Source organism: Gopherus evgoodei, chromosome 20 (genome assembly GCF_007399415.2).
Source record: "Gopherus evgoodei ecotype Sinaloan lineage chromosome 20, rGopEvg1_v1.p, whole genome shotgun sequence".
NCBI lineage: Eukaryota > Metazoa > Chordata > Testudines > Testudinidae > Gopherus > Gopherus evgoodei.
This window is the reverse complement of record NC_044341.1, coordinates 1,649,474-1,672,065: the sequence shown is the minus strand read 5'-3', so window position 1 is coordinate 1,672,065 and position 22,592 is coordinate 1,649,474. Positions and strand designations below refer to the sequence as shown.

The window sequence follows — 22,592 nt, the reverse complement described above, 5'->3', positions numbered from 1 at the left end:
GGGCCGCAGCCGGGCTGCGCTGCCGGCCTGGGCCGCCGGGGGCAGCGCTGAGACCCGCCCGCCGGATGGGCCCTGGCCCGGATCCCGCGCACCGGGGCCCCCTTTGCACCGACCCCCCCCCGCAAGCCCCCTCGCATCGACCCCCCATCCACCCCGCACCGAGCCCCCCCCGGAACCGCCCCCTGGAGCCCCATTCACCCCGCACCGAGCCCCCCCGCGAGCCCCATCCACCCCGCACCGAGCCCCCCCCGGAACTGCCCCCTGGAGCCCCATGCACCCCGCACCGAGCCCCCCGCGACCCCCATCCACCCCGCACCGAGTCCCCCCCCGGAACCCTCCATACCGAGTCCTATCCACCCCGAGACCCCCTTTGCACCAACCCCCCCGCACCGATCCCCTATCCACCCAGCATCGAGACCCCTGCACCGAGCCCCCCTGGTACCCCTATCCACCCCGCACCGAGCCACCCCTGGGACCCTCCATACCGAGCCCCATCCACCCCAGGACCCCCTTTGCACCGACCCTCCCGCACCGAGCCCCCCCGGGACCCGCCTTGCACCGACCCCCCGTCCACCCAGCACCGAGACCCCTGCAGCAAGCCCCCCCGCGACCCCCATCCACCCCGCACCGAGCCATCCCCGGGACCCTCCATACCGAGCCCCATCCACCCTGGGACCCCCTTTGCACCAACCCCCCCGCACCGATCCCCTATCCACCCAGCATCGAGACCCCTGCACCGAGCCCCCCTGGTACCCCCATCCACCCCGCACCGAGCCATCCCTGGGACCCTCCATACCGAGCCCCATCCACCCCGGGACCCCCTTTGCACCGACCCTCCCGCACCGAGCCCCCCCGGGACCCGCCTTGCACCGACCCCCCCGTCCACCCAGCACCGAGACCCCTGCAGCAAGCCCCCCCGCGACCCCCATCCACCCCGCACCGAGCCATCCCCGGGACCCTCCATACCGAGCCCCATCCACCCTGGGACCCCCTTTGCACCGACCCAACCCCGCACCGTGTCTCCCGCCTCTGGACCCCCATCCACCCTGCACGGAGCTCCTCTGGAACCCCCCTTCACCGACCCCCCCATTCACCCTGCACCCAGCCCCCCACACCAAGAACCCCGATATCCCCATCCACCCTGCACCAACACTCCCTGGGACCACCCCACACTGAGAACCCCAATATCCCCACCCATGCTGCACTGATCCCCCCCAGGACCACCTCACACCAACCCCCTGGGATCCCCTGTACTGAGCCCCCCCTGCACCCCAAGCTCCCCCAGGACACCTATCCACCCTGTGCCAAGACCCCCACCCTAGAACCGTCCCACACCAAGAACCCCGATATCCCCATCCACCCTGAACCAAGCCCCCGACCCCGGGACCCCTCCACATTGAGCCCCCCTGGAAGCCCTCTGCACCGAGACCCACCCCCCATCTCCGTCCACCCCGTACTGAGCACTCAGAGCCTTCCCCAGCCACTCTGCGCCGAGTCCCCGATGACATCCCTATTCACCCTGCAACCAGAGCCCCTACCCCCACTTCCCTCCGTCCAGTTTCCCACCCCCAGGACCCCCATCCACCCTGCATCCAGAGCCAGCCAGCACCTTCCACCTCAGCCATGCCCCCCACTCCCATCCACCCTGTATGCAGAACCCTCCCCAACCCCTGGCACCCTCATCCCCCCTGCACCAGAGCCCCCCACCCAATACCTGGCACTGCCACCAGGGATCCCCTCCCCAGCCTCTGGCACCCTCATCCAGCCTATACCCAGAGAAGCACTAAAACCTGCCACCCCAACAGCCCATCCACCCCTTACTATGCATTTTGAATTAGAGGAACTTCTGTATTTTCACTACTTAATACTTTCCTAACAGAAACAGTTTTCATTAGCCTAGTCAACACTTGCTGTTCTCTGGAGTCAGGTTAATCTCCTACAGTGAGTGACCTTACTGTAATCTTATCAATTGTTCTCCAAATAAGCTTGTCTTTAATTAGCCCTGGTTACTAACTATGCAAACCTCATATTACTTTGTTTTGCTTCTCTAGCAAAATGATCAGTTAAGTATCTTGTAAAGAAAACGAACCTCCCAAGGGGCATTGTTGGGTAGGTCAGAATTTATTGAGATTTTTGAGTGTGTGTGTCTGGATGTTTGTAATGTCCTTCCTTGTCCCCTTGGAACATACTGTAGCTTGTCAATGGCTCTGCTCCTGCTACACACAGGGTACGTCTATACTACCCACTGGATCAGCGGGTAGGAATCAATCTATCGGGGACTGATTTATCATGTCTCGTCTGGATGCGATAAATCGATCAGTGAATTGATGCCCGTACTCAGGCTCGGCAGGAGTAAGCAGCGTCGGAGGAGCCGCAGCAGTCGACACCCCGCCGTGAGGACAGCCAGGTAAGTCGAATTAAGATACTTCAGGTAGCTAAAGTTGCGTATCTTAGATTGACAACCCCCTCCCCCAGAGTGTAGACCAGCCCACAGCAGTGTGCTCTTCCCTCTCTGATTTCTATGCATTACCACTTACTTTCCAGAAGATTTAGAAATAGTAAAGCTATCCAACAAGTGGCTTCATTTGCTCCACTTTTGCTGAAGATTCAAGTTAGTGACACCAACTAATAAGCATGTGACACACAGGAGTGCCAGTAAGGCCCTGTCTGCACTGGGAAGTTGTACTGCTCTAGCTATATTGGTATAATTAAAGCAGTACATGCCTCTAGTGTGCATGCAGTTAGGTGACTGGAAAGCTGTGCTAGCCCCATATAGCTAGTCCTGTATAGGACAGGGAATAAGCTATACTGGTGTAACTGCATCCACAGTTTGTAGCCATGTTAGTCTGGATCTGTAAAAAGCGACAAGAGTCCTGTGGCACCTTATAGACTAACAGACGTATTGGAGCATAAGCTTTCGTGGGTGAATACCTACTTCATTAGTATATCTGTATCAGTTAAAATAAATTAAAAAAAAATCAACTCCCCCTCCACCCAACATAGTTACATGAGTACAACTGTCAGTGTAGACAGGCCTATGGCAATGACTTATTTCATAGCTTGTCATGTAACATGGATCAGGGTTATTAAAGTTTCTCTCTCAGCAATAGTCAGATATCCAATGGGTCCAGTAATTAACAGCATGTCTCTCATTTGTTCTCTTTGTAACCTCTATAGCTGCCCAGCTGATCCCAGCTTCCTCAACGCCCCTCCCCCCCGGCCATTGATCTGGGAAGCAAACACAAAGGCCACGTCCACACTACAGGGGGGAAATCGATCTTAGATACGCAACTTCAGCTATGTGAATAACGTAGCTGAAGTTGAATATCTAAGATCGGATTACTCGCCCGTCCACACCGCGCAGGATCGATGTTCACGGCTCTCCCTGTCGATTCCGGAACTCCGTTGGGGTTGATGGAGTTCCGGAATCGATATAAGCGCGCTCGGGGATCGATATATCGCGTCTAGATTAGACGCGATATATCGATCCCCGAGCAATTGATTTTAACCCGCTGATACGGCAGGTAGTCTGGACATGGCCAAAGAAGTCAGCCAATTAATGATGGCTAGATTAAAGGGTATATGAAGAAAGGCTTTAATATAAGAAATGAAAAAACTATATTGATGTGTTCCCTTCCCCTGCAGTACTGCAGTATTAATAAGTACAGTAATATCCGTGCACTGGCACCTTTGTTAAAAAACACATTCAACATACCATTTAAAGCAGGGTCTGATGAAATTCTAGAATTTTAATTTAAAATTGATTTTATACATTTGACTTGATACAAACTTAACATACTTTTGAACATACTGTATGCTAAATACTGTGCCATTTATAACGAAGTGTAGACACAACTATTCAAGAAAGATACAACTGGTATATTTCCACATACTATAGTAAAACAAAGGTTTCCCAAAAGGTAAAACCCAGTTCCAAATGGAAAGATGTCACAAAACGTAAACCTCTGTAATGCTTTGCAAATGGCAGCTAGCTTGAACTGCCTTAAGGTATTTTTTAAAGATGCAGGCTTTTCAATCATTTAAGGAAAATTAAAAACAGATTGGAACCAATACTTCAATCACTAACAGTAAAACATTACATTGCATTGGTAGTCACTGGGCTGGCACATGCCCACATTGGGGCAAGCTAGTTACCAGGAAAAGCAGGACAGAGTGATGGAAAGAAATACTGAGTAAAATTCTAAAATTGTCCAAGCAGGTCAATTTATGGGCCCAATCCTGCAAACACTTAAGCACATCAGTTGCATATTAATAGTCCTAACTTTACATACATGCATATCTGTAGGCATCCTAAGTGTTTTCATGGCCTGATACAAGGAGTCATCAGACTTTACACTAAAAAAAGGCAAGAAATCACTTGCACGTAAATTTGGATGTTGCATTTAGAAAGAGGGTTGCTTTGGTTTTCACACCACCACTCAGTGTTGATGTACTACAGTTGGATTCCACAAGAAACCTGTTTGGTCTAGCATGAACAAACACTCCAACTGATGCAGTACAGCAAAATCAAAATAATAGTTTTGTGCTATTGTACACAGTGTAATCAAGTCTGAAAAGGGTAATTCACAAATTATCACATCGTACAGTATTTAGGAATGTCATTAGTCATGTCATCATACTTCCAGACCCATGACTGGACATGACTTCAACCTGAAGCAAATCGATGCCACTCCTTAGATGGAGCTGATCGGGTCACAAATCAGCAACATTCAGGAAGTGTATAAATAGTGAACAAATCAGAAAAAAAGTGATCTCATATTTTTCATCTCACCTTTACATCACAGCTATGAGTATCTGAGCTCTGTCTCTTCTCTTTGTGAAAGGAAGATCCATTCTAATGGGCCAGTGTTGCATTTATTAAAAAGAAATAAGTACTGCACTTTATTAGACTTTATATATTCTGTTTTGTCTAACTAGGTTAAATTTGTTGAGCTAGTTTCAGCCAACATTTTAATTTTAAAAATAATCCAAATGTGTTGGTGACATTTTCTGAAAAAAGTAAAGATTTAGGGCATCTTTCATAGTATTGGTCAAATCTGTCAGGTCATATATCTAATACGTTTGGTGATCTCAGCACTCCTTAATGGATATATGTCCACATTCCAGAAGATACAACACAACACAAGTGGAAATCACAGACACTAAACTTGGTTAGATATCATGCAGCCACGCAAGGGTTTCAGGCATTGCCCAGCAATAGCAGATGTGCACACAGCTCTGGTTTGAGCCATATGCACCCCTCTCACTTTCGAAACAAACTCACTGCATTTTTAAGACTGTACAGATAGGATCTGCCAGAGAAGAACATAAAATCACCTAGCTGGAGTCTTCGGTGACCTCAGTTCCTGATGTATGTTTATTTTGTAATCTGCATGTACACCCAACAGCACAGGTGGCACACAGACATCAAAAACTAGGATGGCTGGCGTGCTGCTGGTAGAAAAGAGAGAGTGCTCAGCTCTGTGAGAAGTATACTCAGCGCTGGTTTGAATTACATCCGATCACTCTGATTTTAAAGCAAACACACAACATAATCTTCAAGTGTACACATGGAGATCTGCCACTGAGCCATGAAACCACATTAATGCCATTTGTAAAGATGAGAGATTTCATCCTGACTGGTACTCCTGCTTTTTATGATGAAATAAAGTAGTACTATAGTATTAACAAAAAATAAAAAGTAATGAATTACCAACTGTAATACAATTCTAGAATTACCTATGTTTCACCTATCTAGCCTTTCCTTGCTGAATGTATTACAGCATTCTAAACAATTTATACTCTCAATATTAGAATCGTCCCCACCCTATCTTTTTGTATTTGTGGGTTTTTATTATAAATATATATATATAGTATCTATTTCAGAGAATATAAAGCAAAACCAAACTGGACACTAGAAAAATGTTACAACTAAAGGCAGCTAGGGCTAAATTTATAAATTCTTTATTTAAAAAACCCAGAGTACATATAAAGGACAGTCTGCTATCCAAAGCATTCTTCTTATGCCTACTGTTTGAAAACCTGCTTTTACACCCATTATTTACACAATAAACTTTAGTTGTGTGTGTATATAATATACAACTTATGTATATACACACAAGACGACAGTATGTGCCCATAAATCACAAATGCAAGGCAAAATTAGTAATCAAAGTGAAATAAGTTACATTTCTTGTGTCAAGGTAAAACTCAGAAGGAAGATGTCTGAATATATGCAAATCTAAATAGTTCCATGTTTTGAAAATGTTTCTCTGAAACCAACTTTTCACAATTATAAAGTATTGACTGTTTTCTGTTACATGCAGGTGAAAAAGTATTTTAGACATGACAGTATATTTTCCATAAACTAAACTTAAAAAATTATAATAGTGCAAATTATGGTTAAAACATTGGATATTTTTCTTTTTGATGGTAACATATAATTAAATGCAGAAATTATGTGAAATGATTCATGGGACAGAGTGGTGTCAAAACAACAAAAAAACTAGCTTCAAATTTGGACAAAAATCAGTATCCAGAGGCAATGTCTGCAAACATTTACAACATACTGAGTGCACACAGCCTTTGACAGAAAGCCACACTATTATAACTTAAGGTCCCATGAAGCATTCTCTTTCATTTCAAGCTACACTACCTATAAATTACAAGGTATTCCGGTGAAATGTCCTTCCCTGAAAAATCATTTCAATGCAAACTGGCTACCCAAATCATATGAATATAAAGAGAAAATTTGCAGCATATCTTCCTTTTCAATAGAACAAACTTAGTCAATTCCTCCACTTAGTGAGTTGTTTGCTTTGGGTGTACAGTTCAGCAAATCACATCAAATAATTGGACACTACAAAACATCAGATCATGTTCACTGTAACTAAGATTCTAGTTAAGAATAAAGGAGCAATTTCAAAGGATTGTAAACAAAACAGTTTGCAAAGCCATGTTTTTTTTAAAAATGCCTATTTTGTTCCATATCCTTTAAGTACAACCGTACATATTTATTTTTACATCTTATGAAGAGCTCCATTACTGGAACTCTCACTTTCAGGTGCCTTCTATTTTTTTTTCTTCTTTTTATTAGGGAGAATCCTCTTAAAGCAAAGGCTTTATTTCCTGATGAGTTTCAAAATTACAAAGGAGATGAGTAAGTCAGGAGTTTCCCAAAATAAACTACAGCGAGAGCTGATCAGCAACAGAGCAAAGACTTTAAGGCAATAAGAGGCATCAGTGCTGTGATGCTCCAACGTTCATATCCAGATTCAAGTTCTATTGAAAGAAGATCTTTGAAGTCTCTTTCTGATCTGTTAACTGTCTGACTCTTCCTCCTCCTCTTCCTCCTCCTCATCTGGTTTCCTGTCCACCTCAGATGTATCTGAAGATTCGTGGAGAAGGACATACTCCCTGCTGCTAAATCCAAACTTCAGCACATCCTTTTCTTTCAATTCGTAGTAACGTTGAGGTTCAATCCGTTGGTTATTTAGGAAAGTACCATTGCCAGAGCCAAGGTCAATGATGTAAGGCTTGACTCTGCGGCCAACTGTACCATCGGCACGGGTGTACTCCACAAGCCTGGCAAGAACAAAAACAACCTTTAAACCATAATGAAAGAAGTATAAACAGCCACTTCATGCTGTTAATAAAAACAGAGATGGATATTTCAGAATAATCTCAAGATAGCTAATACCGCAATTTCCAAAAAATCTCATTAAATACAGAAAGTTAAGTCTCTGAAAAGATGTGAGGCACTCAGCCTGCCTAAAAATTTCTCACCATGAGCTGAAGATAAATGAAAGCCTATGCCATGTTTTAAACATTAAAAAGATCAAGATTAGTAACATACAAATTGTTAAACCAGAAGAGAATTCTGTCAACAAACACCTCCTCTGCCTCCAGTGGTGGGCAATCCCTGCTGCTTCCAAGGAAAGCCAGCGCTCCATATTGTGTTGGGCCAATCTGGCAATGCTTCTTTTAACCTTTAACCTATCAAGCATGACTGCAAGTGTTACCCCGTTTCCAATAGATGTCTAATTCTATTGCGAATACTGCTGTACTCTTTGCCTTACTTAAAGGCTGCTTCTGTTTAGATGTGAGGAATCAAAGGTAATTTTGATTACCGCTAAAAGGATACGCAGTTGTTGTACATAAACACTGGCTAATTCTGAAATGGAAGATAAATTTAGAGAGATTTACTAGTTTTCAGAGGGTTTTGAATACCCAACATACTATTCACTTCTGGCCTCCACTACAATGCGGTTTCCTGGGCAGGCACAGTGAGTAACACTTACCGATACTGAAACACAGCATGCTGTTTGGAGCAAGAGGGGTGGTCAATAGGAATATCTGCGATTCTTCGGTGCCTGCCCAGCAGGTAAGCACTCTGTCTGTGAATGTACATGACTGGGAGAACCTCATCATTCTTAAAAGGGTAGAGACGCCATCGTTTCTTTGGAATCCGAGCTTCCGGGGGCTCACTGTATTTAATCACAACACCTCGGAATGTGTTTGAATCCTCTAGGAGTGCACCAGACAGTTCAAAACTTGGTTTCTCCTTATTTGATGGATCTTTGTCTTTATTTTCACCATCAAGTTTAACAAGGTCCAGAGTCTCATCACCACTGCTTGCTTCATTCTTCTGGCGATGCTCATGTCTTCTCTCATTATAAAATTCCCTCTCCACTTGCTGCTCATGGAGATTTTGGACATCCCTCTCTCTTTCATACCCTCGACCTCCTGGCCTTGCACTGGGATTTTTCCTTCTCTTTGAATGATCTCTGTGTCTGTCTCTGTCACCATTTCTATCTCGTCTGTGTTCTTGCTCTGATTGATCTCTGTGCTGTCGTTCCTCATGTCCTCTCCGGGAATGGTCATCTCGCTCCTGTAACAAAGAAAACCTTACAGTGATCTATTTAGAATTAAAGATAAAACACACAGGGAATTTTATTTGGTCTTGAAAATTTGAATTTAATATGAGACTACAGAACAAAACTCAACCATCAAGTATACAGGTTTTTAAAAAGTGGATGAAAATGACTTCCTCATTCACCTGCTAAGACCCATGTTTAGGTCTATGAGTTACAGTAAATAAAATTAGCTCCAGAAGAGAACGAAGAACTGCATTCTCTGCACTGAATTAGGGGTTGATGAGATGACTGACTGTTCAGGGAATATGTGACCATGAACTCATGTTTTGTAAGATAAATATAAGCAGAATCAGTTTTCAGTTACTTTATTCTAAAAAGTAGAGGTTCTTGAGTTACCTATAATTTACTAATATTTGGCTTCTTAGCTTAATTATTATAAACATTTATATTATGGTAGCAAGCCAAATGCCCCACTGAGGATTATGCTAGGTCCTGTACAGACAGAAGATAATCCTTGGCCTGGAAGGTTTACAATCTAAAAATTAAATTAAAATATTTGATATTTTCTATGCTCTAACAGTTTGGTCACTTCCACACATGGAAAAATACCACTTAAACCAAGCTTCCAAATGACTGCTCCACTGCTGACATCTCACAGACCAATGTGTAGAATAAAGTTTCCTAATATTTTATCTATTCAGTTTTCTGCATGTTTCGGTACTATTGATACTTGCATAAACGCTAAATCCTTCTTCTCTCAGAATTCTTCTGCTCTGCCTGCTTATTCCCTGCCTGAACTCAACAGCCACAGTTTTCCAGTCATTCCATTATGCAACCCTCTCTGTAAGAGTCCTCTCATGGTTTATCTCACTTACCAACATCCCATATCTTGGTTCTCTGTTTCCCCAAGAAGGGTACCATGAACCACATATATGAGTAACTCTCTTGTATAGTGCTCTTCCATATTAAAGTTGGAAAAATAATCCCTGATTATAACTAATTTTTATGTTAAAGATTTAGGACCTGTCTACACTACAACTTACGTCAGCAAAACTTACGTCGCTCAGAGGTGTGGAAAAAAAAAACCCATCCCCTTGAGCAACGTAAGTTTCGCCGGCATAAGTGGCAGCTGGAGAGCTACTCCTGCTGACAAAGCTACCATCGCTCGTTAGGGGTGGTTTAATTATGTTGACAGGACAGCTCTCTTCCATCCTCATAAAGCTGCTGACTACACAGAATCATAGAACAAGAGGTCATCCAGTCCAGTCTCCTGCATTCATGGCAAGACTAGGTATTATCTAGACCATTCCTGACAGGTAATTTCCTAACCTGCTCTTAAAAATCCCCAATTCTACAGCCTCCCATGGCAATTTATTCCAGTGCTTAACCACTCTGACAGTTAGGAAGTTTTTCCTAATGTCCAACTTAAATCTGCCTTGCTGCAGTTTAAACCCACTGCTTCTTATTCTATCCCCATAGGTTAAGAAAAACAATTTTTCTTCCTCCTCCTTGTAACAACCTTGTACATACTTGAAAATTGTTATGTTGCCTCTCAGTCTTCTCTTTTCCAGACTAAACAAATCCATTTTTTTTCAATCTTCCCTCACAGGTCATGTTTTCTAGACCTTTAATCATTTTTGTCACTCTTCTCTGGACTCTCTCCAGTTTGTCCACATTCTTCCTGAAATGTGGCGCCCAGAACTGGACACATTACTCCAGTTGAGGCCTAATCAGAGCAGAGTAGAGCGGAAAGAATTACTTCTCATGTCTTGCTTACAACACTCCTGCTAATACATCCCAGAATGATGTTCACTTTTTTTGCAACAGCGTTACACTGTTGACTCATATTTAGCTTGTGGTCCACTATGACCCCCGGATCCCTTTCCACAGTACTCCTTCCTAGGCAGTCATTTCTCATTTTGTATGTGTGCAACTGATTGTTCCTTCCCAAGTGGAGTACTTTGCATTTGTCCTTATTGAATTTCATCCTATTTACTTCAGTCCATTTCTCCAGTTTGTCCAGATCATTTTGAATTTTAATCCTATCCTCCAAGCACTTGCAAACCCCCCACTCCCTCCAGGCTTGGTATCGTCCGCAAACTTTATAAGCGTACTCTGTATGCCATTATTTAAATAATGGATGAAGATATTGAACAGAACTGGACCTAGAACTGATCCCTGCGGGACCCCACTCGTTATGCCCTTCCAACATGACTGTGAACCACTGATAATTACTCTCTGGGAATGGTTTTCCACCCACCTTATAGTAGCTCCATCTAGGTTGCATTTCCCTAGTTTGTTTATGAGAAGGCCATGTGGGATAGTATCAAAAGCTTTACTAAAATCAAGACATACCACATCTACCGCTTCCCCACTTTCCACAAGGCTTGTTACCCTGTCAAAGAAAGCTACCAGGTTGGTTTGACATGATTTGATTTTGACAAATCCATGCTATTACTTATCACCTTTTTATCTTCTAGATGTTTGCAAACTGATTGCTTAGTTATTTGCTCCATTATCTTTCCAGGTGCAGAAGTTAAGCTGACTAGTCTATAATTCCCTAGGTTGTCCTTATCTCCCTTTTTATAGATGGGCACTATATTTGCTCTTTTCCAGTCTTCTGGAATCTCTCCCATCTTCCATTTCTTCTCAAAGATAATCACTAATGGCTCAGATCTCCCCAGTCAGCTCCTCAAGTATTCTAGGATGCATTTCATCAGGCCCTGGGGACTTGAAGACATCTAATGAGAGATCTTACAGTGGTTGCATTGGTACAGCTGTGCGATGTACAGCTTCTAATGTAGATATAGCCTTAGTCAGCAAGAGACAGAAGTAACAGAACGTTCAGGCAGGCAACTCTTTTAGAGAAACAAGCATATTTGACATCATCCTACTGTGTGGAAGAGACAGGATGGCTAAGGAAATGAAGATATGGAAGTACAAATTACCACATCCAAGATGGAAGTCAAACTCAAAACAGTTTAATGGGACCAATCTGGGAGGCCAGGGTAATCTTCATCCAATAATATTAAAGGAACTGGCACATGAAACTGCAAGGCTAATAGCAAGCATTTGTAATGAATCCCTAAAGAAGGGGCATAAGCTATAACTGGAAAATTGTTAATATAGTACCATTTTTTAGAAAGGCAAAAAAGAAAGTGATCCGGGAAACTACAGACCTGTTATTTTGACCTTACTTGTATGCAAGGTCTTGGAACAAATTTTGAAAGAGAAAGTAGTTAATGGCCTGGGAGTGACAACACTGTAATCAACAGCACTCTGTGCAAATGGAACAGCTTGCAGGGTAAGATGTACCATGACAAAGTCCTGACACTCTTACTAAATCAAAAACAGCTAATTCCTGTGGATACTTAACCATTTACAGCAAAATCAGCAGTAGTTATAATTTGTTCATTTTTAAGAGTTAAATATATGTTCCTAAATGTACAAATTACAATAACTGATAAAAAAATATGGGGGTAATCAAGTGATAAATTGGTCACATAACCCCATTTAGACCCGGTTCCCACATTTACTCCATGCAGACAGACAACTGTGGTTTCACTGACCCTCATTGCCTTCAAGGAGGAGGTTAGTCCCGTTGAGTAATTTTCAAGACTGGGGCCTTAGTGTTTAATATCCAGTAAATTACCTGCTTTACTTTGACTACAATATGATGAGGGCTTCTACTTCTTTTACTTCGAGGAGACTTGCTTCTTTTAGCAGAGGACTTGTTCTTTCTTTTTGCTGGTGACCTTTAAATATTAAAAAAATGATTTGTTGGGTCCACAGTCCCCAAGAAAAAAAGAAAAGGAAAAGAGTCTGTGCAAAATGCACATGATAATTTAACCTTACTCTACAGCTACCACTGCACTGTATTGTGTCGTGGGAGGATGGGATGGTGAAGGGTAGGAGAGTCTCCCCACTGAGTGTATTTGGGGGTGGGGGAGATGAATTGGCCTTACAGGAGGAAGTGGGGGATCTTGGTGGGCTCTCCCAGGGGGCACGGGGTCCCCCCAGCACAAGGCGTCCAGCGGAGCCCCAGGGCCCGCCCGGGAGGATGAGCGGAGTCTCCCCACCAGAAGCAGCGGGTAAGCGCTGGCGGCCGGTACCTGCTGCGGCCCGGCCGGGCCGGGCCCTGCTCCCGCTCGGCAGGGGGGGACTGGCTGCCCCGGGCGGAGCGGGAGCGCCGGGGGCTCCGCTTCTCCGCCACTTCCTGTTGCTCCTGCTGCCGCCGCCGCCGCCGCTCGGTCTCGGCCTGCTCCATGGCTGCGGCCGCAAGTCCCCGGTAGGCGGACAAGCAGCGGCTGCGCAGAGCCTCCGCTCACACGCAAACGGGAAGAGCCACTGCGCCTACGTTCACTTCCGCTTCCGGGGCAAGCGCGCACTGCCCGCCGGGAGCACTCCTGCCGGGCGGCGGGGTCAGCGGGCCTGACCGCTCCGCTCATGGCGTGCCTGCGGCTCTCGGGCCCAGGGACCCCCCCGGCAACGGGCTAAGCGGCGGGCTGGGACCGAGGGGCGGGGAGTCCGCCCCTGCCACCGCCTGATTTGCGCGGGCGAATGCAGGGCGTTAGGCGGCTCTAAAGCCCTGGTCCGCTTGGTGTATCTGACCCCCTCCGCCTCCCTTTAGCCCCTCGCCTCATGCTGCCGCCAGCTGCTTGGCCACCCCCCGTGTCGATGTGCCCCCTTTGCCCTTTCTCAGCCCCTGCCAAGAGCAGTCCGCAGACTCTTACGGCCAGTAAGGGCAGTGGCTTCAGCAGACGTACTGAGCATGCCCAGAACTACGGAGAGTGCTTTAGGACAGCGCCTTCCGGCTCTCTGCGGGAGGCCCGCCCTGTTCTCGCTCACTTCTGAGGGACTAGCCGAGACGCTGTAGCCTCTGCGCATGCCCAGGTGCCATCGTCTACCTTCCGCACGCACGGCGCATGCGCGCCCAGCCAGTATCTCATCTCTTGCACATGCGTCTTCGTGCCTTCACCGCTCCCGAGCGCGGGGGGGTGACGTCATGACGCTTGCGCGCGGCGCGGCTCGTTGTTGCCACGGTGACGGTAAACAGGTCAGGGGGAGAATGTTTGCCCCCGCGCCGCCATGATCCCCCCGGCGGACTCGCTGCTCCGCTACGAGAACCCGGTGCTGGTGAGCCGCAACCCGGAGAAGCGCTCCCCGAAGGTGAAGGGGGGCGCGGGGCGCGGGAGGAGGGCGAGCTGGGGTATTGAGGGGAGGGGGTCGGGGTGAGCTGGGGGTACATGGGGAGAGGGGGCGGGGAGGGATGTGGGTGGCAGGGAGGGCTGAGCTGTGGGGAGGGGGGTCGGGTGAGCTGGGGGTACATGGGGAGAGGGGGCGGGGAGGGATGAGGGGGGCAGGGAGGGCTGAGCTGTGGGGAGGGGGTCGGGTGAGCTGGGGGTACATGGGGAGAGGGGGCGGGGAGGGATGTGGGGGGCGGGGAGGGCTGAGCTGTGGGGATGGGGTCGGGTGAGCTGGGAGGACATGGGGAGAGGGTGCGGGGAGGAATGTGGGGGGGCAGGGAGGGCTGAGCTGTGGGGAGGGGGTCAGGGGTGAGCTGGGGATACATGGGGAGAGGGGGCGGGGAGGGATGTGGGGGGCAGGGAGGGCTGAGCTGTGGGGAGGGGGTCAGGGGTGAGCTGGGGGTACATGGGGAGAGGGTGCGGGGAGGAATGTGGGGGGGCAGGGAGGGCTGAGCTGTGGGGAGGGGGTCAGTGGTGAGCTGGGGATACATGGGGAGAGGGGGCGGGGAGGGATGTGGGGGGCAGGGAGGGCTGAGCTGTGGGGAGGGGGTCAGGGGTGAGCTGGGGGTACATGGGGAGAGGGTGCGGGGAGGGATGTGGGGGAGCAGGGAGGGCTGAGCTGTGGGGAGGGGGTCAGGGGTGAGCTGGGGGGACATGGGGAGAGGGGGCGGGGAGGGATGTGGGGGGCAGGGAGGGCTGAGCTGTGGGGAGGGGGTCAGGGGTGAGCTGGGGGGACATGGGGAGAGGGCGCGGGGAGGAATGTGGGGGGGCAGGGAGGGCTGAGCTGTGGGGAGGGGGTCGGGGTGAGCTGGGGATACATGGGGAGAGGGTGTGGGGAGGGATGTGGGGGGCAGGGAGGGCTGAGCTGTGGGGAGGGGGGTCGGGTGAGCTGGGGGTACATGGGGAGAGGGGGCAGGGAGGGATGTGGGGGGCAGGGAGGGCTGAGCTGTGGGGAGGGGGTCAGGGGTGAGCTGGGGGTACATGGGGAGAGGGGGCGGGGAGGGATGTGGGGGGCAGGGAGGGCTGAGCTGTGGGGAGGGGGTCAGGGGTGAGCTGGGGGGACATGGGGAGAGGGTGCGAGGAGGGACGTGGGGGGAGCAGGGAGGACTGAGCTGTGGGGAGGGTCATCAGGGGTGAGCTGGGGGTACATGGGGAGAGGGGGCGGGGGGCAGGGAGGGCTGAGCTGCGGGTATGTGGGGAGAGATGTGGGAGGGGCAGGGAGAGCTGACCAGTGGGGGGGGAGGGTCGGGAGGGGGTCAGGGTTGAGCTGGAGGTACATGGAGAGGGTATGCGGCGGGAACTGAGCTGTGGGGATGTGGGGAGGGAGTGGGTGGAGGAGTCAGGGTTGAGCTGGGGTTACATGGGAATAGGGTGCGGTGGGGGCAGAGAGGGCTGTAAAGGATGGAGCATGTGAAAGGCCTAAGACAGGGACTCTGGGGTGATCCTGTTGGGGGTGTGTGTATGAGACGGGGACATAGGGAGGCTGTGTGTGTTTGTGAGAGAAGTCCTTAAAGGGCCATGAAGAGCCTGCTTTTCCTTCCCCAAGTGTGCTGACAGTCTTTGTGGGGAAGGGCTTTCTCTTTTCTCCTGACTTGCATAGATCCTCTAACATGTGGGAGAGGGGTGTGTGAATGGGGGAATGGGCAGGAAGGAGTGAGGGTAGCGGAGGATGAGGGGGAGGTTGGCTTCCCTTGTGGGATCAGTGGTCTTCTCTGCCCCAGTGTCTCTCTGAGTCTGCTTCCCCACACATTACTGCTGGAATGTGCACCCTGCCTGTATAATCCCAGGATGTTTCTCATTTGCAGGCGCGTTCTTTGAAAGTGAGTCCTCAGCAGCCTGTGTCAACAGGACCTGTGCCACCACCTCCAAAACCCAAGACGACTCCTACAGCTGTAGATCCAACAAAACAGGCAGAAGAAATCTTAAACGCAATCCTGCCACCGAGGTAAGAAACTGTCTTTCTCCCTTTCACCATGGTCCTAGGATCCCAGGAAGAGTCAGCAATGTAAAATTCTAACATGGAGGGCGAAGGAAGTTGGGATTCAGTGAATGCCACAAAATGGTGTTGGGGAGAAAGTACAGGATGGATTTCTAGCTAAATGAAATGTTTGTGCCTGTCAATGAATGTGGCCCATCTAATATCTGGTTATTTGTGCTGGGTGATGAGTTGTCTAATTTGTATCAATATTGGCTCTTTCTGAATCTGACAAAGATGCTTTCCTCAATGATGTATTGAGGTAGCAAATGCTCCTGATGAATTAAACATCAGTTTTAAAAGTAATATAATCCAAAAAAATTTTCCTGACATTGCTGTATTAGACACAAAGCAGCAGTCCCCAAGCCTTTTTAAGTCCTGTGTCTTGCTTGATGGTCATGTAATGTACAGTTAGCCATGTTTGCTGTCATCCAAGTGTTGTGTAGCTAAAAGTTCCTGCCTCGCTCCGTACATATGTAAAATGCTGTCGCTCCCTCTGTTGTTGAAATGCCAGTTCAGTGGGGATAATGAAAGATGCAAAGGCAGCATTTGTTTAGGGATCAGGACAAGCTGTGCTGACATTCTCTCAATTGTACTGACTATGGAGGGTAGAGAGAATGCTTGTATTGCACACTTCTGTGAACAAAAAAAAAAATGGGATTCTTTCAGTTTGTGGTGGAAATCAGTGCTTAAGCATATGCTTGATTAAACCTTATCTGGGGCAGCTCCTAGGTTGTTGCTGATAGCAGTCAATGCTTTTATTGGCAGTGAAGCTATGATGAAGGCAATGAATATGGCTAACAAACTCATCTGTGCTGCTTTTGTGATGCAGAGAATGGGTGGAAGACAATCAGTTATGGATTCAGCAGGTGTCCACCACTCCCAGTACCCGAATGGATGTAGTTCATCTGCAGGAAGAGCTGGATCTCAAACTACAGCAAAGACAGGCTCGAGAAACTGGGATTTGTCCTGTCCGCAGGGAACTCTACTCACAATGCTTTGGTTAGTGAATACATCCAGGTCCCAGAAACCGAAACAAAACACTTATTTGAATGATACTAAAACACCTGAAGTTTCTGAATAGCTCAGGACATAGGGAATGGGAAAAAGAGACTTTCATGTAAGGTGTATGGGTTCCAATCCAACCTGGTTAATAGGGAATGAGTGTCATTACCATCCCATGCCTGTTTGAGGACCTTTTGATCTCAATTCAGTTCCTGGTGCAGAGGTCCACATCAGAATTAACACAAGTAGGCCCCTGTGTGAAGTCTCAGCAAAGAACCCAAAGTCAGAATGGACACACACTTTCCTCTTTCAGCCTTAATGGGTCCCTACAGGGCAGGATTGAGGCACACTGGCAGGAGACAGTGCATGTGGGAAGCTTGCACTGTTATTAAACATACTGTACTTGCCCTCTTGAGGCTGCCCAGTCTGTCACTCTAGCATCTCTAACTACCACGTATAGGTGAAGCCCAGTTGCTGCAGGAGTGCTTCCTCTCAGTGTAAGCTTGTATACAGAACAATAGTTTTTAAAAAGTCTATATACAAACTGACACTGAGGAGGTGTTACTGTGGCAACAGGGCATTGACCAGTAAGCTGGGATTTGTTGCATATTTGCATGGGAGGGAAAGATTCATCCAACCACACTTAGATCATACTCCAATAACTAGATTAATTCATCTTTAAATTATTAAACATCATGGTGACACTATGCTAGTCCTCCAGCTGCTACAGACCAACCCCAGAGGCTGGAGGAAGACACCAGCCACTGATTTAGAGAGAATTCTTATTAATATAATTGATTTGTTAATTCCTTAGCAATAGGAGGCTTCAGGTCTACACTGCCTGGCCTTGAACACCTCAGATGTCATGGCCATAACTAACTTGCTAGGCACACTGGCCCATGTCAAAGTGTTTGTCTTGAACCCACGTACAACATTTTCCCTCTCTCTTTACTGTTATGGCCTTTTTATTTGAAGATGAACTTATCCGTGAGGTTACGATTAACTGTGCAGAGCGGGGACTGTTGCTGCTTCGAGTCAGAGATGAAATCCGAATGACCATCGCCGCCTATCAGACACTGTATGAGAGCAGTGTTGCCTTTGGTATGAGGAAGGCATTACAGGCTGAGCAGGGCAAATCTGACATGGAAAAGAGAGTAAGTAGGGCTGTTAACATCATAATGTACCTGTGATCTGGTACACAAATGTCTCTTATCTTCCCCGTGCTGACTCAGTAGATCATATTTTCTCACATATCTATTAGAGCATTGACAATTTTTTGCAGACAGAATCAGCAAACAAAACCTTCACCATTTTTCACTCAGCTCCAGGACTTACATTTGAGTCATTTTCTGATTTCATCAATAAACTCATTCAAAATATGCTGCTTAAATTTTTTTTTTTTTCTAATTTTCTAGTTCCACTGGGTGGCAGTAAAGATCATCAAAACACACATCTTGCTGATTCCCCGAGGCTGCTTTTTAATGGATAAATTGGATGCTATTATTTTTTTTATTCTTCAAAGACTGTAAAATGCATAACTCATATCTTCATTGTATTTGAAAAACATAGCAATGAATGTCAGGCATGTCTATATTCTTTAAAAGATTGCAGAGTTAGAAGATGAAAAACGAGATTTGGAAAGACAAGTAAATGAGCAAAAAACTAAATGCGAAGCAATTGAAAAACGTGAAAGTGAAAGGCGGCAGGTAGAGGAGAAGAAACATGGTGAAGAGGTGCAGTTCTTGAAACGAACTAATCAGCAGTTGAAGGTTAGTAAAGAACCCTGACTGCAGTTTCTTAGTAGGAAAACAACTTTGTAAATAATGAGACCTGAAAATGAATTTTCCTTTAGTATTTTGTTCTCTTAATGAAAAGGCCATATGTGCATGTATTAATTCCTTTCTAACTTGCATTAATGTTGCAAATTCTCAAAGCTCCCTGCAGCTCTGTAGGGTGAGGAATAATGCCATTAGTTCAAATGACCCCAAACCTTTTATGGCTGGTTAATTGATCAGTTATTGAATGCATGAGTGCAGTTGTTTCCTAGACACAGAGGCATTTTAGATTTTAGAATTTAAGGGACTTTTTAAAAACACGTTTGTGCTTTAAACCTGACTGATGCTCAAGGACCAAATTTTTTGTAGCCCTGACTCTAGAACAGTTGGCTGTCAGCAGAAGACACCAAGAATCTGAGAATGTTTCATCTTTAAAGCCTCATAAGTACAAAACAAAGCCCAAAGTAAGGCAGACAAGGAAGACAAAATTATTCCTTTGTTGCTGTAGGTCTGAAAACACTAGAATCCTCTCCCTTATGACAAGGGACAGTTGAAAATGAACTATTGCAGTAAAGGACAAAAACTCCTTTGGGTTTCAGTGCAATGGAGGCTTTTCTCCCATCCATGTCTGGGGTTTTCTGTGAGTAACAGGTAACAGTAATTGGCTCTTATCTATCACTGAAAGAGTAGGCTGTAAAATATTCATATACTCTTGGAGTGGAGTGGGGGGTGAGCAGTGTACCTGCAATTAGAAACTACCCCAGAAAGTAGATTTTTAATAGCTAAAAATTTAAAACATTCCACCTTATTTCTTTGGTTTATAAACGACGCAGATTATCAGGAACAAACCCTTCTATAATGATACACATAGTAAACTTTTCTAGCTTTAGGGAGGTAACTTATAAAAGAGCACAGAAATCCATTCATATTAGTCTGTGGCTTACATCTTCAAAATGGATCCTACTAACTTGTTGTTTGGTCTCACCTCTGTAGCCGGGGGGGGGAGGGAGTGGGTTCCTCCTCCTTTCCTCATGGGCTGTGGCACTTGTCACAGGAGTGCTAGCTATTTGACCTAATGTAAACAGCTGGGAAACAGCTCTAGCTGTGCTGTCTGACCTAGACCATGGCAATAACTACTTCTACCTATCCACTTGCTGACCTTCACACCTTGCTTGTAGGTCTGGGGCAACTCTGGGACTTGGTTGAAGAACTTTTGGATAGGTGCTTTTGTTACAAATTTAAATGTGTATATTTCCACTAGAGGGCAAAATAATGTTTGGAAGAAACTTGAATCTGAACCTGTCACATGGGCTGAGTCTGTGAATCTTTAGTCTTTTCTAACCATGTCTTCAGCTCCATTGGAATCATAATCCTCATGGGAACTTGATGGCAATATCACTACATTTTCTGAGAGCTTCCAGTCTGTCTCCTCTGTTTGCACCAGAATTACAGATAGTAAATGGCAGGGACACATTACTAGCTGGGTTCCTAAGGCAGGAAGCATTTGCTTGGATCAGATTAAAGCATAACTACTGTATTGTAACTAGTCGTACTTCTCCAGTTGTCTGCTAGTGCTCTCTCCTGGAGCCAGAATATGTCAAAATAACTCTTCCTGTGGCTACCCTTGGCTGGTTGATGTGTGTGGATCATAGCAGTCTGGTTCTCTTTGAGACAGAAGGAATAACTCTCACTCTAAAACAAAGCATCCTGGTTTTGGCAATTAAGATGGTTCTCCAGGCCAAAAATATTTAATTTGACGAAAGCAGGGTTTGTGTTAGCTGATCCCTGGATAACATGTCTTTGCTGTTGAAAAGTTACCTCATGCTTGTGGTAAAAATGTCTATTTAAAACAACCCAGAACCTCCTGGCCAGATCTAAATCTCTTTACTTAGCACTCAGAGCTACTTTCCTTTATCTTTGACTTCATCACATTTACACTTCCTCAGATAATCTGTTAGCTTCAGACCACCTTGCAGAGTCTTAGGCCACAGAATGAGGTAGCCATTAGGTCAAGAATATGTTGCCACCAAATCCATATTCCTTTCCTGAGCCAGAAGTATTTATAAAGAGCTGTACACTTACAATTGCTACCACTTCTTTTGTTGATGTAAGTTTCACACAGTACAAGTTCCCTGTGTATTAGTAACAAGTTCTTTTATCCAGGACTTGGGCGTCAAGTTGTCTCTGTGACTGAAAAATTTGCAGTTCGCAGATACTTTTGTCTCTGAGTCAGAGCTTGCATTCCAAACCCCGAGAGCCAAATGTTTAATTTAGCAAGCATAATAAAGCCTGAAATCAGAGAACAAACCACTTTTTAAGCAACTTTTATTTAATTTCCTTTTCAGTACTTTACATTATAAAATGGGTTTTTCACTGAATGGAACCAAGGCCAGCTTTTAGTTTTCTTCTCATAATGCAACACGTCTGTACCAAGAATGAAACAAACTAATTTATAAAACATGGAGTAAGGGATGAAATAAGCAGGAGGAAAACCCTGGCCTGGTTCCCCTGGAGTATTCCAGTAATTTCCTAGCATCCTCGTTCTGGAAATAATGAACTGTCACCTTACAGCAATGGGGAGTGGGATGTGGATTGAGTCTAGTTGGACTTAATGAGTTGTTTGTCTTTCAGGCCCAACTTGAAGGCATCATTGCACCAAAGAAGTAGATTTCCTTGTGGGGCCCTGCAGGAAGAACTCATGAAATCTTTCTTTGAGCAAGGCATTTGTGGTTAGTGACCCAGGTCTGTCTCATTCATAAAGTGATCCTGATTTCCATACTTAAAGTAACTAGAAACATTGGAATTGTATTCCTTCTCCCCTTCCCTATTCTAATAGATTAAAATGTTTTGCTAATTACTGTGACCTCATTTTCAGTGACTTTTCAGCATCCAGCTCTTTGTATGCTGAACACGTCTGGTATTTGCCTCTGTGATTCTCTAACCTATCACTGTTAAGGTCATACTATTTTTAATAAACTTTTTTTACAGTAGCACCTCTGCCTCTGTTGATCTGTTAGATGCTGTACAGATTTCAGAAGTACCATACACAAAGCACTGGACTCCTATCAAATGGAGGTTACAGTTCAAATACTCAGTCTGCTAAAATGAATGTATTTTGTTTGGGGGGGTGGGAGCAGGTCCAGACTCATGAGCTTTCTACTAAGCTGTACAGCTGCCAGTAATGCTGGATGTGAATGGTAAGTGGCCAGCCTGCTTTCTGCTCTTCTGAGCTGTATATGTGGGAAAGAATAGCTCTTTCAAGCATGCTGTAACATTGCTATCCTTTCTACTTAGCTCCCTGCTTTTCCTCATCCCAATCACTTGTCTGGGCCAGCACCTTCATTGCTATTGTGTAATGAATCCCAAATCTGACTATTTTCAGTGCACTTCTGAGACATGCTTTACTGTTTGCTGAGCCCTAGCATACATCACATGTACCTCCCTGGTGTAAGAATGTGTAAAACAGGACAGAATGTAACTGGATACCTTTGGCTCAAGTGTTCACCAGGCAGTTGGTGGGGCACTGTGACAATTTAAAAGTGCCAGTCTTAGTTAAGGAAGGCCTAGATTTGGCCCTTCACTGTGGGCAGGTTTTTGTGCATTTTCTGCCTTTCCTAGCAAGGGCTACATCTACCCTGATGGATGGATGGTTAACTCTTGTAACCTTATGGCCTAGAGCCCAGCTTGGTTCCAGCCCTGAGTTCTCTTTACCGTG

The 22,592-nt window shown here is 46.2% G+C and overlaps 2 protein-coding genes across 2 annotated transcripts; one reads left to right on the top strand and one right to left on the bottom strand.

Moving 5' to 3' along the window:
• Window positions 1-3,729: 3,729 nt before the first annotated feature.
• Window positions 3,730-13,213, bottom strand: SNIP1 (Smad nuclear interacting protein 1). Its single transcript, XM_030538760.1, has 4 exons — window positions 12,989-13,213; window positions 12,529-12,631; window positions 8,301-8,890; window positions 3,730-7,584 (listed from the first exon to the last, which is right to left on the bottom strand). Exons 1-4 carry the CDS (start codon window positions 13,141-13,143, stop codon window positions 7,320-7,322), a joined length of 1,113 nt encoding a protein of 370 aa, XP_030394620.1. The 5' UTR covers window positions 13,144-13,213; the 3' UTR covers window positions 3,730-7,319.
• A 179-nt stretch (window positions 13,214-13,392) lies between these two features.
• Window positions 13,393-21,869, top strand: DNALI1 (dynein axonemal light intermediate chain 1). The gene is made up of 6 exons (XM_030538761.1): window positions 13,393-14,045; window positions 15,928-16,067; window positions 16,930-17,099; window positions 18,078-18,256; window positions 18,707-18,871; window positions 21,509-21,869. Exons 1-6 carry the CDS (start codon window positions 13,965-13,967, stop codon window positions 21,542-21,544), a joined length of 771 nt encoding a protein of 256 aa, XP_030394621.1. The 5' UTR covers window positions 13,393-13,964; the 3' UTR covers window positions 21,545-21,869.
• Window positions 21,870-22,592: the final 723 nt, after the last annotated feature.